We start from the raw sequence: 13,183 nt of genomic DNA, 5'->3' as shown, positions 1-13,183 counted from the left end.
CTACATGTGCTAGGAATCTCAAATTTTGCCTAGGAGTTACTTATAGGACGTAGGTGCTCGCTAAGACGGGAATTCGCAATATTCGACTTCTAAGGGGTAGTTTTTGAGTTTGTATGAAACTTCGTTACTACAAATGTTACGAGTCTCAAATTTTGCATAGACGTCACTAGGACGTAATCATGGAGACAGAAATTAATAATAACATAGTTCACGCGGGTGTAACCGCGAGCGGGCCGCTAGTAATACATAAAAGTAATTTTCATATAACATTAATATTACCTACTTCATGTATATAATAAATATATTTTGATTTAACACTTCGATTTCGATGGGTTATGGGTTCGATCCCCATTCGAAGGAATGAATTATTATTTCTTATTATTTTCATTTCTTCGCTCTGACACTAAGACAAAAGCCTGGCGTTAAGCCCACCAGTCTAGGAATCTAGTGTCTTACCGCTAGGTTCCCTCTGCCTACCGTGCTAATGCGGGATACAGAAGTTGATTTAATTTTCTATTTTTTAAATTGTTTTAATACTTTTCAGTCGGCATATGCAAAATTTTTTCTAAATTTTCATTGTATTTTAATTGTTTCTAAAGGGCCTGTCTAGAAAACGGTCTACCTAATTTTATATGCTGTATTTAGGCATTCATGTAGTTCTCTATGCACAATTAGATGCTCTAACATCTTTAAACTAAAAAGTCTCGAGTACGAATAATTACACCTCCTCGTAAGTACTTGCGTTTTACAAAGAGTTTAAAATTTGAGGAATAAAAGGTGTTAGTTGATATAAAACGCGGCGTTAAATCCTGCCACTCAACATGTCTGTAAAGTGAGTGGAAGACGGAGAGATTTAATGTTAGTTGTCTACCTACCTTGTTCAGATTATTTATTAATCTATACTAATATAATAAAGCGGAAGAGTTTGTTTGTTTGTTTCTCTGGATCTACTGGATCGATTTACTTTGTTTTTGTTTTGTATGAAAGCTGCATTCTTCAGAAGTGCTATAGGCTATATAATATTACATTATACATATATTCTAATAAATTAAAATACTTTCTAATTTGACATGCAATTTATTCTGCCATGTTAATAACAAACGTCGTCGCTACGCGACCGCGTTCGTTACCGCGTCATTTTGATTTATGAAAATAAATATAATAGTCACTTTTAGTATTTCATCTAGATTGAAATTATATTTCTATAGAAATTATATTCTTATATTTCAAGCAGGTGTAGCCGCGTCCGGGTCCGCTAGTAGATTATATACGTGAATTAAAAGAAAAAGGTATTATTAGAGAAATGCGTAGTGGCGCAGCAGCACAAGGATGTGACTTTAACGCGAAGGTTGTGGGTTCGGTCGAGGAAATGAAATATTTATTTACGTTTATATTTTCATTTTTTCGCTCTGGTGTCGAAGTAAAGCGCGGCGTTAAGTTCTGCCACTGAACACGCAATGCCTCCAGAATTCGGCAGAAAGTCGGGAACGGAATGTCTTAACACTAGGTTCCCTCTGCCTACCCTGCTGTGTGCGGGATACAGCGTGAAGCTGATTTGATTTTTTTATTTTTTATTAACAGTTTTCATTGTTTTATAGATATTTATTAGTTTACGAGCGGATTGAATAGTTCAAAAATCGTTAACAGAAAGCCTTTAAAAATGTCAAAAACAATATTTTTTAAGCCTCTGAATGTGTGTCCAGGTTTAGAGGATGGGAGTAACATGGAAAAGTTACGTTCAATTTTTAAAATTGTTTCCTGCTCGACTAAACTGCGTATGGATTTGATAGAATTTTATGTTATGGTATAAAAAATCCAGTCAAGCGTGAGTCAGATGTTTCACCAAGGGTACCTTCCCAGGTCAACATTTCAATTACATTTACAACCTTATTTTTTTATTGTATATATATTATATTGTATTTTTTATGCTCTAAAGTATGAACCTGAGTATTGTGTTAAACAGAATCATCCTATAGGAAATCCGTTTTTCTTTAGAGTTACGGAACCCTAAAAATTGATTTTTATAACGTTTCAAATCAACATGCCCAACATGTCATGTCACTAAAATGAATGAAAAGTGGTTTTTAACAATTTTAGACTGTTATTCTACACCGAGAATGAAAAAGTATTTTTATAAAAATCATAACATTTTTTAGCATAGCTAGAATCGAACTTGCATCTCTTGGACTGTTTCTAAAGAGCACGGGTTCACATAGAGAATGGAATATCTTATATATAATATCTTACACCAAGATCTTTCCATATGCGATGAATAACAAAATAACAAAAAAATATTGTTAATACATTTAACAATAACAGAAATATTTGCTAGTTTATTTCAGTTATAAGAATTCAATATACCTTAAGCAAATATAAGTTTATGTATAACGAAGAAATAAGAACAATACAACCGGTCTAGTAGCAGCTAGCTGGCTTTTGCATTTTCCAGGATTGAACTGAAAGAAAAAAAGACAGTCAAGGTGTATTCCGTACATAACGGATGGCCCTACTGGCCTCTACCGCGTCCCCGGGCTTTGGGAGGCCGAGGCTATAAGATGATGGTGCCTGTGGTAGGCACGAAACCAGGTGTTGCAGGTCTCCAGGTGTCCATTTCTATGACAATTTGTATAGGGAATTCTGAATGGGGAATTCTGACGGTTGTTGGCGCGATCCCCACTCAAGGGAATGAATTATAATCAGCTTCACGATGAATCCCGCACACAGCAGGCAGAGGGAACCTAGTGTTAAGATACGACGTTTCCCAGTTTCCGCCTCATTCTGGAGGCACTGCGTGTTGAGTGGCCGAACTCATCGACGGAATGAATTATTATTTATTAATATTTTAATTTTCTCCTTGGCATTAAGACTAAGGTCTGGTGACTCAACACGCAATCCTTCCAAATATTCGGCAGAAAGTGGGGAACGAAGTGTGTTTGAGTTAATGAAATATCACGAGACATGAAGGTTTTTTAAATAAAGTCTAAGTATAGTGCCAAAAATTTGGTATGGCTTAAAATATATTGTATCAACGTTTGAAATATAATAATTACTGTGAAAACCATATTAAAATCTGTAAGTGCACCTACCTACTTGATAAATTAATTAAATAAGAATAGATTTTAATATATTTAGCTATACTAGCCTAACCGACTAACCGACTGGACTGGCTGGAGTTGGCTAATTCATCTTGGTAGATGATACGTAATAATAATAATAATAATAATATATTTTTTTATTGACACCCAAAAATAAAATACAAAAAGAAATGAAAAACAGGCGACCTCATCGCTAAAACAGCGATCTCTTCCAGGTAACCTTAAGGTATAGGACCTAAAGGAAATGAAAAAGGGGTGGGAATAATAAATACAATAAAAAGTACAATTTAAATATATATATATATATATATATATATATATATATATATATATATATGTAGTACATGTATTTTATGAATAAATATTCCAGTTATAAGGTACGTATTCACGTATTCTTAAAGCGAAATTATATTTGAAAATACACATCTTTAATAATAAAAAGCCAAATTGGGATCTCTAAATTTGCGAGAATTCACTGAATGCATTTCAGAAAATCCCCGCGAATTTAGAGAACACGGTAAAAATGTGATAATAAAGTAAATCTTACGACATGACAGGGAAAGCGTTCCGAACTCAGGTCCTAATTGGCACTAATTGTAAAAACTATCTTTTTTCAACTATGAATGTGGCTATGTTATATAACAATAAATTACTTTAAGAATAATGAATTTATTCAATGTCTTTTTTTTATTAAATTAGCTCAGACACCTTACTTTAAGATTTTAATTTAATATTTCATAAAATTGTATTTTATTTTCATTATAAATAATTGATTTAATTTTTTATCTCTATGAAAGAAAAAATCAGAAATGTCATAAATATTTTTGATTATCTCATTATATAAATATATATATTGCATTTATAATAATTTATATAATAAAAAAATTGAATATATTTATATCCTTATAAAAAATTGGATCCCTCACAATTATAATTTTTATTTCATAATCATACAAAAGGACAATTAATGACTACTAAGATAATCACTCCGGACGTCCAGCTACCACTGTAAAACAATTTCAAATCTACAAATATCCTTTACTTCCCACGCTTCCCGAGGACTTGGCCGGGAAAGTGCTCCCCTCCAACGTCATAGGGTGGGCTCGATCACACGAGGATATAAACTCAAAACCATAAAAATAAACAATTCGAGTAAACTAAAACAAAGGATCTGGAGCCTAGTGGTCAGTGCTATTTAAGAATTCATTTTTTTTTTCTTTTAAAAAAAATACTTAAACGCAGTTAATTATTTCGATTTATAATTATTTATACGGTTCATATAACAATTTTAATTATCTTTTCTCGTAAGGTAAGGTTTAAGGCTAAATAGGATTCCGATCGCAGGAGCGGACATCCGGTACCTCTCGAACTTCTTTGAATCGAACTAATTAAGACTTGACTTGTTAACGTTGTTTACTTTGATGATAATTTTATAAAAAAATATTGTAATCATATTATCATTTCTAGAGATAATTGATAAGAAGTAATTATTGTTCAAAAATTTAAAATTAAAGTAAACATTAGAAGTGTGGCTTGTAAATTTTAAAACTGGTAGCCAAGTTCAAATATTGACGATCTGACAAATTATATAGAAGCAGCAATTTACACTTATATACTTAGTAGCCAGTACGTGTTTAGTTAATAGTTGTTAAATATTTTTTGTATGAACTAATAAAAATGTTTTTTATACAGTTAATTTTGATTGACTGGTTAACTAACGACCGATCGTTTGACAGGTTTTCATTTTTCTAGTGTATGTAATAATGGATGATTTTGTTGTTATTTTTTTACATTTTTTTTTCATAGAGAGGGTAATCTTAAATACTCAGCATCTCAGTTTTTCATACCAAGGTATTTCTGAATATACTTTTATTAAATTAATGAATCAATTTTACATTTTTAAATATAAATTATTATAAAAAAATACATTTAAAAATATAAAAAAACCACTCTTCCGAGGGCGGGACAAGGGTCCAAGCCATCGGTGGCTAGGGCTCCAGAGAGAGGAACCTCCGCACAATACGTGCCGTCTCAAGTAACACTGCCTTCTGTATCCGGTTCTTGATCCAACAGCTAAGCGATAGCCTCTTAAGGTGTTGGTCGAGGCTTTTCGCTATTAGACCGTTAACCGAAACCACTATCGGCACAATGATAGTCGCATTGACATCCCACATGGCGGTAATCTCATGGGCGAGGTCCAAATATTTAGATTGGTTTTCTTTTTCGGCCTTCACGAGATATACCAAGGTATTATTATTGATTGAATGTGTTTGACGTTGTTATTTTGCTTAAAATATATTAATAGAAAGATATATATTTCCTTTATGACTCTCTTCCCAGGTGTTTAGTCCAGTTTGTCAAATTATAATAAAAAGTAATAATTTTACGCGTAATAGTACAAGTTTTACATAACAATAAAACTTGTATTATTGTGGAGAGACGATGCACAGCATCTGTGAGAGGGCGTTGTATACTTCCCTTTGATTATCCAATGATTCACTTCCGGTGGCGGTTTTCGACCAATCAGCGATTCGGAAGTCACGTGGTCCCAGGTGGTAGGGCGCCGGTTTGAATAAAAGCGACGCCGTTACGCTTCTAACCTCATAGCAGATTCTCACCAGGAGCCTTAAAATGATGCTGTGCATCGTCTCTCCACAATAATACAAGTTTTATTGTTATGTAAAACTTGTACTATTATTTGGGAGGTGACGATGCACAGCATCTGTGAGAGACGTGTTTATAACTCCTGGTGACCACGCACGACGCTATGTGATTAAACTTACAACAGAGTTAGTAAGATGGCAGAATGATCATAAAATGATAACATTGCATATGAGTAAAATTGATTTATTGCCTAATAATTACAAAGAATTAACCAAAGTAAATCACCCTTATTTCCTTAATTCATTATTGTACTGGATCAAAATTATTATTTTTATTATTTATTTATTATATTTTATTTATATTTGCAAGATTATTCACACCTTGTGTATTAGGTCTACTTATTATTTGTTTGCAGTAAAATTTTGCAAAGGTATTTGAACTTTGCCAATTACCACGATTGAGAATTTCTTCTAAGGGGAAATTTTCATACCAATTTAATGAAGCTACGGCTGAGCGAAAGCTCCCTGAGGGTGCCGAGATGCCGGCTTCTTTTAATAAGCTTTTCACCCAGTTTCCAATAACGGTACGTGAAGCACTCTGGGTAGGTCCTCGAGTTGACACAAATAATTCGTCATTACACTCAACCGTTCTCCTTTGATTGCCCAATTGAATCACCTTCCTAATCCAGTATACTGGGCACACGTTCTGATTGGGATGACAAGATAGCTTCCACCCAGATTGCCTGTATGTAGCTGTGTCCGTTTTTGAACCGAAAATTGGATATAGAATTACGTGGTCCTTGATGTCAATAAAATTGCCCTTCGAAATTCTGAGAAGGGTAAGATCGTGAACACGTCTGCCGGATGCTAATAATAAAAGACAAGCACATCTTCGAGAGGCTTCATATAAATTATTATTGTTAACCGGAAGACACCGTTGCAGCCAAGCCAGTAGATCGCTTGGGTCCCATGTAGGACATTTTTGTGGTTTAGGACTCTGAAGAGAGATAGCCTTTAAAATGTGTCGTACCAGAAAGTGTGAATTTAAATTATCATTACTATTTAACTGGCCGAAAGTTAGAACCACTGATTTATGTAAGAGTATTGTTTGATAGGCTAACCTCTCTTTTAAATGAAGAAAAGCTAAGAACCTCGATAGACTAACACCATTAGGGACCTTGGCATTGAATTTATTTATATAACAAAACTGTAACCAACGAGACCACGCTGGCCCATAAGTTTTAAGGGTTGATTCCCTCCATCCTGATTTTAAGAGTAATTTTTCAGCTATTGACCAATTTTCTATGATATTACCCCAGCTGCTATCTTCCAGGCGAAGAATTCCATTTCGTGAACGAGAGGAGGAGGGAGACCGGTGCTCTGATCTATCAACACTTGATCTAAGTTCTCGATTTTCATGGGCCTGCTCACTGCTCGCCGTCGTAGATCGGGTAGCCAATAGGCTCCCCGCCACATTGGTGCTATTATTAAATATATCCCTTGGGCCGAGTTCAGGTGGTGAAGAACCCGTGGTATTAGACTTGGCGGCGGAAAAATCCACGCTAGATTGTATTGCCATGGACGACTGAAGGCATTGCAGAAGTCTGCTGATCGATCCCGATGATCTTTGGTAACGTACCTTTTCACCACTCTCGTCTTCAAATTTTTGAAACACCCTCCTCCGAGCGGGTCGCAAATGGTGCCACTCTGGTATAATCTTTCCACGGGACAATCTGTCTGCAACACTGTTGAACCTTCCCGGTATGTGTTCTGCAGTCATGATTATGCTTTCTTTGTCCAACAACTTCATTAACTGATAAGTCATGTGCAGGAGTGCTGTCGATCGTGTTCCTCCTTCCTTTTGCACGTAGGCTACTACCGTTCGATTGTCTGATTGAAGGTGTAAGTGAGAACCCTTGAGTTGTAACCTGAAGTACTTGACTGCTGCTATTATTGCAAACATTTCCTTTCGGTTGGAATGCCAATTCTTCTGATTGCATTTCCATTTTCCTGATATCATCTGATCGTCTAAGTGTGCCCCCCACCCGAAATCTGCTGCATCTGTAGTCAGGAAATGCTGTATGAACTGATTGTGTAACCTACTCCGGGCCAAAGGGCTTTTCAGTGTTGTATTCCACCATAGTAAATCCTCTATCACTGGTGATGTTACTTCCACTTTCTCTCCGGCTGGTTGATCCACATGCTGCCGTATCAGCAGTTGCAGCTGACGGCAGTGAAGACGTCCCCTTGGTACTACGAAGGACGCGAAGTTCAACATCCCTAGAACTATCTGTGCTTCCTTTATAGACATCTTCTGTATTCGGAGCACTCTCTTTGTCCTTAATAATATTTTGCAGATTTTTTGCGTTGGTAAGGCTTTGTAATTCACCAGAGTGTTCCATATCACGCCTAAAAATTCGATCTTCTGGGTTGGTTCGATTACAGATTTCTTGTAATTTATAGTCAAACCTAAGGACTCCATGCATTTGATCACTACTTGCACATGAGTGCGAAGAGTAGTCCTCGATTGATTTACTACGAGAAAATCGTCCAGATATACTATCACTCGCATACCCTTGGATCGAAAGTACTGCGCTATCCAATTTGTGAGTGACGAAAATACCTTGGGGGCACACGACAGCCCGAAAGGGAGGCACGTCATCTCCATGATCACCTTGTTGTAAATCAGCCGCAGAAACCTTCGATGCCTCTTTATGACGCTCACATGAAAATAAGCCGAGGTCAGGTCCATTTTTACCATCCAATCCCCCTCTTGTAAGAACTGAGGAACTTGGAATTGAGAGATTAGTTTGAAAGTTTTCGGAACTATATATTGGTTGAGACGTCTTAGATTGAATACCGGCCTCTTTGATCCGTCGCTTTTCTTTGTTACAAACATTGTCGAAAAGAAACTTGGACCCGCTTCTTTCGGATTTACAATCTCCAGTACGCCTTTTTCCAATAGTTCCTGTATCTGAGTTGACATATCCTGTGATCGTGCAGTCTCGCACCGCCTGATAACCCTTTCTGATGGCAGAATCATCGGCGGTTTGGAGGTAAATGGCAGACGCATTCCCGTGACTAAACCGAGAAGGGCCTTCGGAGCCCCAAGCATCTGCCACTGCCTCCGATACGCTCGGAGGCAGCCCCCATAAAATTGTGCCCGTTGAGAATCAACTAACATGTTTATCTTTTCTATTGAACTTGGGATTACTCTTCCTGTGTTTAAAGCTCTGTTTAGATGAATCCGCTGTAACTTGACTTCTTCGCCTATTTGATGTTTGGCGAAAGGGCTGGTTGCGATGACCTCTAGCGCTCCGCACCCCAACCAAAGCGCTTTCAGGTGCCTTGCTTACTTTGACCGTTTGACCTTTCGCAGAGTCAAACCACGGACGAACCCACTTGTCTAGTCCACCCGTGTTGCGAATATAGACCTGCAATTGTTCTTGGTCGAACAAGTGTGTAGTACTAGGAGGAATCTTTCGCAGACCCTCACGTAGGTTCCTGTTCGACAATTCACCTAGGATACGCTCCCGACGAACTTCGATGAATTCCGCTCGCTTTCCACAAACAAGCTGCATTATCTCCTCACTTATTTTATGAAATTTCGATGAGGGTCGGAAGAACTCCAATAGCTTGTCGTATAGACTTGATGGAGATAATGTAATATTAGGTGAGGCTGACCAATTGATAAACTCTTGTAAACTATGGTTTAATAAATCTCTCTGAGAAATTAAAGCATTACATAAAGCAATTTTACTCCGATGGGAAATAACGACGCTATAAGGTTAGAAGCGTAACGGCGTCGCTTTTATTCAAACCGGCGCCCTACCACCTGGGACCACGTGACTTCCGAATCGCTGATTGGTCGAAAACCGCCACCGGAAGTGAACATCATTGGATAATCAAAGGGAAGTATACAACGCCCTCTCACAGATGCTGTGCATCGTCACATCCCAAATAATATCTATATTATTTTCTAGGATGCCAATATTTATCTCTTTATAAAATATTTATAAATAAATACAAAATAATTTATTTACATAATTATCATATTCGTCATTCTCACGTTAAAATAACAGATATTATGTTAATTGAATGCGGATGTCAGTGATGCTTATACAGTTAATTAAAACGTACGCCTATTTTAATAATCGCATTATATCTGTTAAAAATATATTTATTGAGAGACAAAAACACTATCGAACACATCTTAGTTCCTCACCGCGGGTCCCACCATTGCCTGTGCAACCATTGGATTCTTAACAAATGTTAACCTACACGGTTTTACAATTACTTCAATACTTCTAGATAATATACTTTTTATAGTTAATTTTTATTATATACTATTCTTTTTTTTATGGTAAAAGGACAAGGCAAACGAGCGTTCGGGTCACCTGATGGTGATCACCGCCGCCCACGACCCCGTGCAACACCAGAGGAGCTACAGGTGCGTTGCCGGCCTTTGAGGTGGAGATAGACGCGCTTTTTTAAGGTACCCATATCGTACCGACCTGGAAACACTGCCGCGGATAGACCGTTCCACAGTTCGGTGTCGCGTGGAAGGAAATTTCTACGAAACCACACAGTAGTGGAGTACCACGATCCAGGTGGTGGGAGTCATATTTAAGCTTGTGACGTGTTGTGCGGTTAGAAAATACGGCGGCAGGTAACAGTTCAAACAGTTCCTCAGAACAATCACCATGATAAATGCGATAGAGAACGCACAGCGAGGAGACATCTCTACGCAGAGCCAAAGTGTCAAGCCTTTCACAGCTTATTGGGTCTTTAATGTAAATCTGCTTCATTTCTTCAGTAGGCAGAGGTAGTATAGTACCTAAGTATATTTCCATTTCTTCGCTCTGGTGATTAGGCAAAGCGCGAGTTCTGCCACTCAACGCACAATACCTCCAGAATTCGGCGGAAAGTGGGGAACGGAGTGTCTTAACACTAGGTTCCCTCTGTCTACCCTGCTGTGTGCGGGATACAGCGTGAAGCTAAAATAAAAAATGTATTTATATAGAGCATTGCGAAGAAATGTGCGTGCTATTCCTACGGTACAAATTGTTACGAAGAACAATATTCGATTTTTTATTATTAAAAGTAATAAGTAAACTGCAATTACAGAATCCCAATTTACAGTCGATCCACCTCGTTTGCACTCACAATCCAGAATATCAGATTTCATTCTCCATTGGATCGAAAATGTTGTTATTAAATGAAGCTATAACGAGGGTATATAAATTAGATCGTTCGTGATTGCAAATTCTCTTGCTTCCTGAAATGATATCTCCGAGTTAACATTACTACAAGTCTCCAACTTGTTTCCATCTCAAATACTATTAATAATGAGTGGGTGTCTATTAAACTTATTGATGAAGTATAATTAATAGTATTAAAACAGCCATTCTTTTTATTAAATCAATCGATTTCTCCGATTTATTCAATTTCTATTTTTTTTTAAATACATAAAGTTAAAAAAATTCCCGATATTTACGAGATTCTTTACAAACTGAATACTTTGTTATGTTGAATTGTGTGTATTGTTAAGTTTATATCTAGTTAGTTGTAGCTAGTAAGTTTTTTTTTAGGTTGGAACCAATGAAATAAATAAGAAAAGAGAAAGATTTTTCTTCATAATATTTTGTATTTATTTTTAAACTGACCTTCTTACAAATGTGTTTAAATCGTATAACAATTTCACATTTTTTTTTGATGAAACTTTTAAAAGAAATTTATATTCCTCTATGAATGTGTCGTTTCGCAATCAAGAGATAACTAACTAGGAAGGTTACGTAAAAAGCATGAACACCTTCAGGAGGGTTTTTATAAAGAGGATGATGACAGTGGCAGAGGTAAAGAGGTATGTAGAGACCGTAGTGTTATTCGCTCCGCTTTCTCTGGCCTAGGGATAAAACTTGAAGCTAAAGAAGCTAAAATTTGTTTTTTTTTACAAATTATTGAATTCGTGCAGTTCTTGGGATACGCAAAAACAATTTGAGAAAAGAGTACTTCGTGTTCCACTTTCGATGTTGAGTCACAGACTTCAACGTCTCGTTTATACTTACATTCTCTTGGAGACAGAATTAAATAGCTCATTACGCCGAGTGGTAATCGAACCCACACCCGTCGCGTTTACAATCGGCCTTATATTTATTTATTCTTTCATATACTTTATTCAACTTACACTAAACATTTTAATGTATTTGTACAATTTTTCTCGTAAACTTTACTTATTTAGAAGCATCTACTAATAATACAGTAATTAAAAACGAAAGAAAAACGACGTGCAATACTTATTTAACAAGACTAATTAGTATTGCTTCTAACTGTGACAAATGAGCTTTCTGTGGAATCTTTAAAATTCTAGCAACACAATTTTCTATCATAACGTATCTCAAGAAGTTAGAACTAACGACGATAATCGTATATGAAGTGAAACGAAAGATTACAAGCATATCGTTGTTCACAGTCGTTTTATACGTTACTTATATAAAAGTAATATTCTAAGAAATGTAAATACGCCAATAAGGCAATATTTCTCTTTTATTACAGCTCCACGATTTATGATGAGATGAAACATGATATTTGGATGTATCAGGTCAGGCAGAGAAAGTGGAGCATTTGAACACTCCGCTCTCCGTTTCCTGTTTGAATTCATGACATTGTGAATTGAGTGCAGAACTCAATCGAAATTTGTCTTACTAGAAGTGGAACATAAAAAGCTCTTATGTCCCTACTGCACCCCGATGGCTTCTCTTATGTTAAATATATGACAATTTTATAGTTTGTAACTCTACATGATGAAAAAATATATATATCATCTTCACGCTGTATCCCGCACATAGCAGGGTAGGCAGAGGGAACCTACGAGGGAACTTTCTGCCGAATTCTGGAGGCATTGCGTGTTGAGTGGCAGAACTCAAAGCCACGCTTCGCCTCGATACCAGTGGGAAGAAATGGAAATATAAACGTAAATAAATATTTCTTTCTTCGAGTGGGGATCGAACCCACAACCATCGCGTTGCAGACACACTTGTGCAAAAAAAGGGATTCGTAAAATAGAACTTCAATAAATAAATATTATTTTCGTATCAACGGGTACCAATATTTTTGCGATGCATATCGAATATTATAGGTTTTTTTAAAAATGGAAAATATGATGGTACTTTCTTTTATTTTTGTTATCGAATATATCGAGTTAGAAGAATTCCAAAAATTTCAGAATTCCATGTGGAATTTAACTGGAAAATTACATTTATTAACTATTTACAGGAATTTTGGACAACCACAGAATTAATTATATCATTTTATCTGTGTTCATTGGTGATTGTTTATAAAAAATACCATATAAGGGGAGAAAATAACTTTCTATTCTCATTATCATCAGAATTATCACCCACTACCATTATACCAAATACCCACGACCATCAATAAGTATAAACATTTACTTCCGTATCTAATTGCCTTACTAAAAAAAAATGA

At 36.3% G+C, this 13,183-nt stretch overlaps 1 protein-coding gene across 1 annotated transcript; it reads right to left on the bottom strand.

Moving 5' to 3' along the window:
• Window positions 1-6,044: 6,044 nt before the first annotated feature.
• LOC146527302 (uncharacterized) lies at window positions 6,045-8,813 on the bottom strand. The gene has a single exon (XM_085206651.1). The coding sequence runs from the start codon at window positions 8,811-8,813 to the stop codon at window positions 6,045-6,047; it is 2,769 nt and encodes a 922-aa protein (XP_085062777.1).
• Window positions 8,814-13,183: the final 4,370 nt, after the last annotated feature.

This window comes from Heliconius melpomene, chromosome 21 (assembly GCF_056956725.1).
Source record: "Heliconius melpomene rosina isolate 202511_hmr_F chromosome 21, ASM5695672v1, whole genome shotgun sequence".
Lineage (NCBI taxonomy): Eukaryota > Metazoa > Arthropoda > Insecta > Lepidoptera > Nymphalidae > Heliconius > Heliconius melpomene.
This window is presented reverse-complemented; position numbering and strand designations above follow the sequence as displayed.

Excerpts from the sequence above, each read along its gene's own strand:
- LOC146527302 (XM_085206651.1), bottom strand. The coding sequence starts at position 8,813 with ATGCTTGGGGCTCCGAAGGCCCTTCTCGGTTTAGTCACGGGAATGCGT.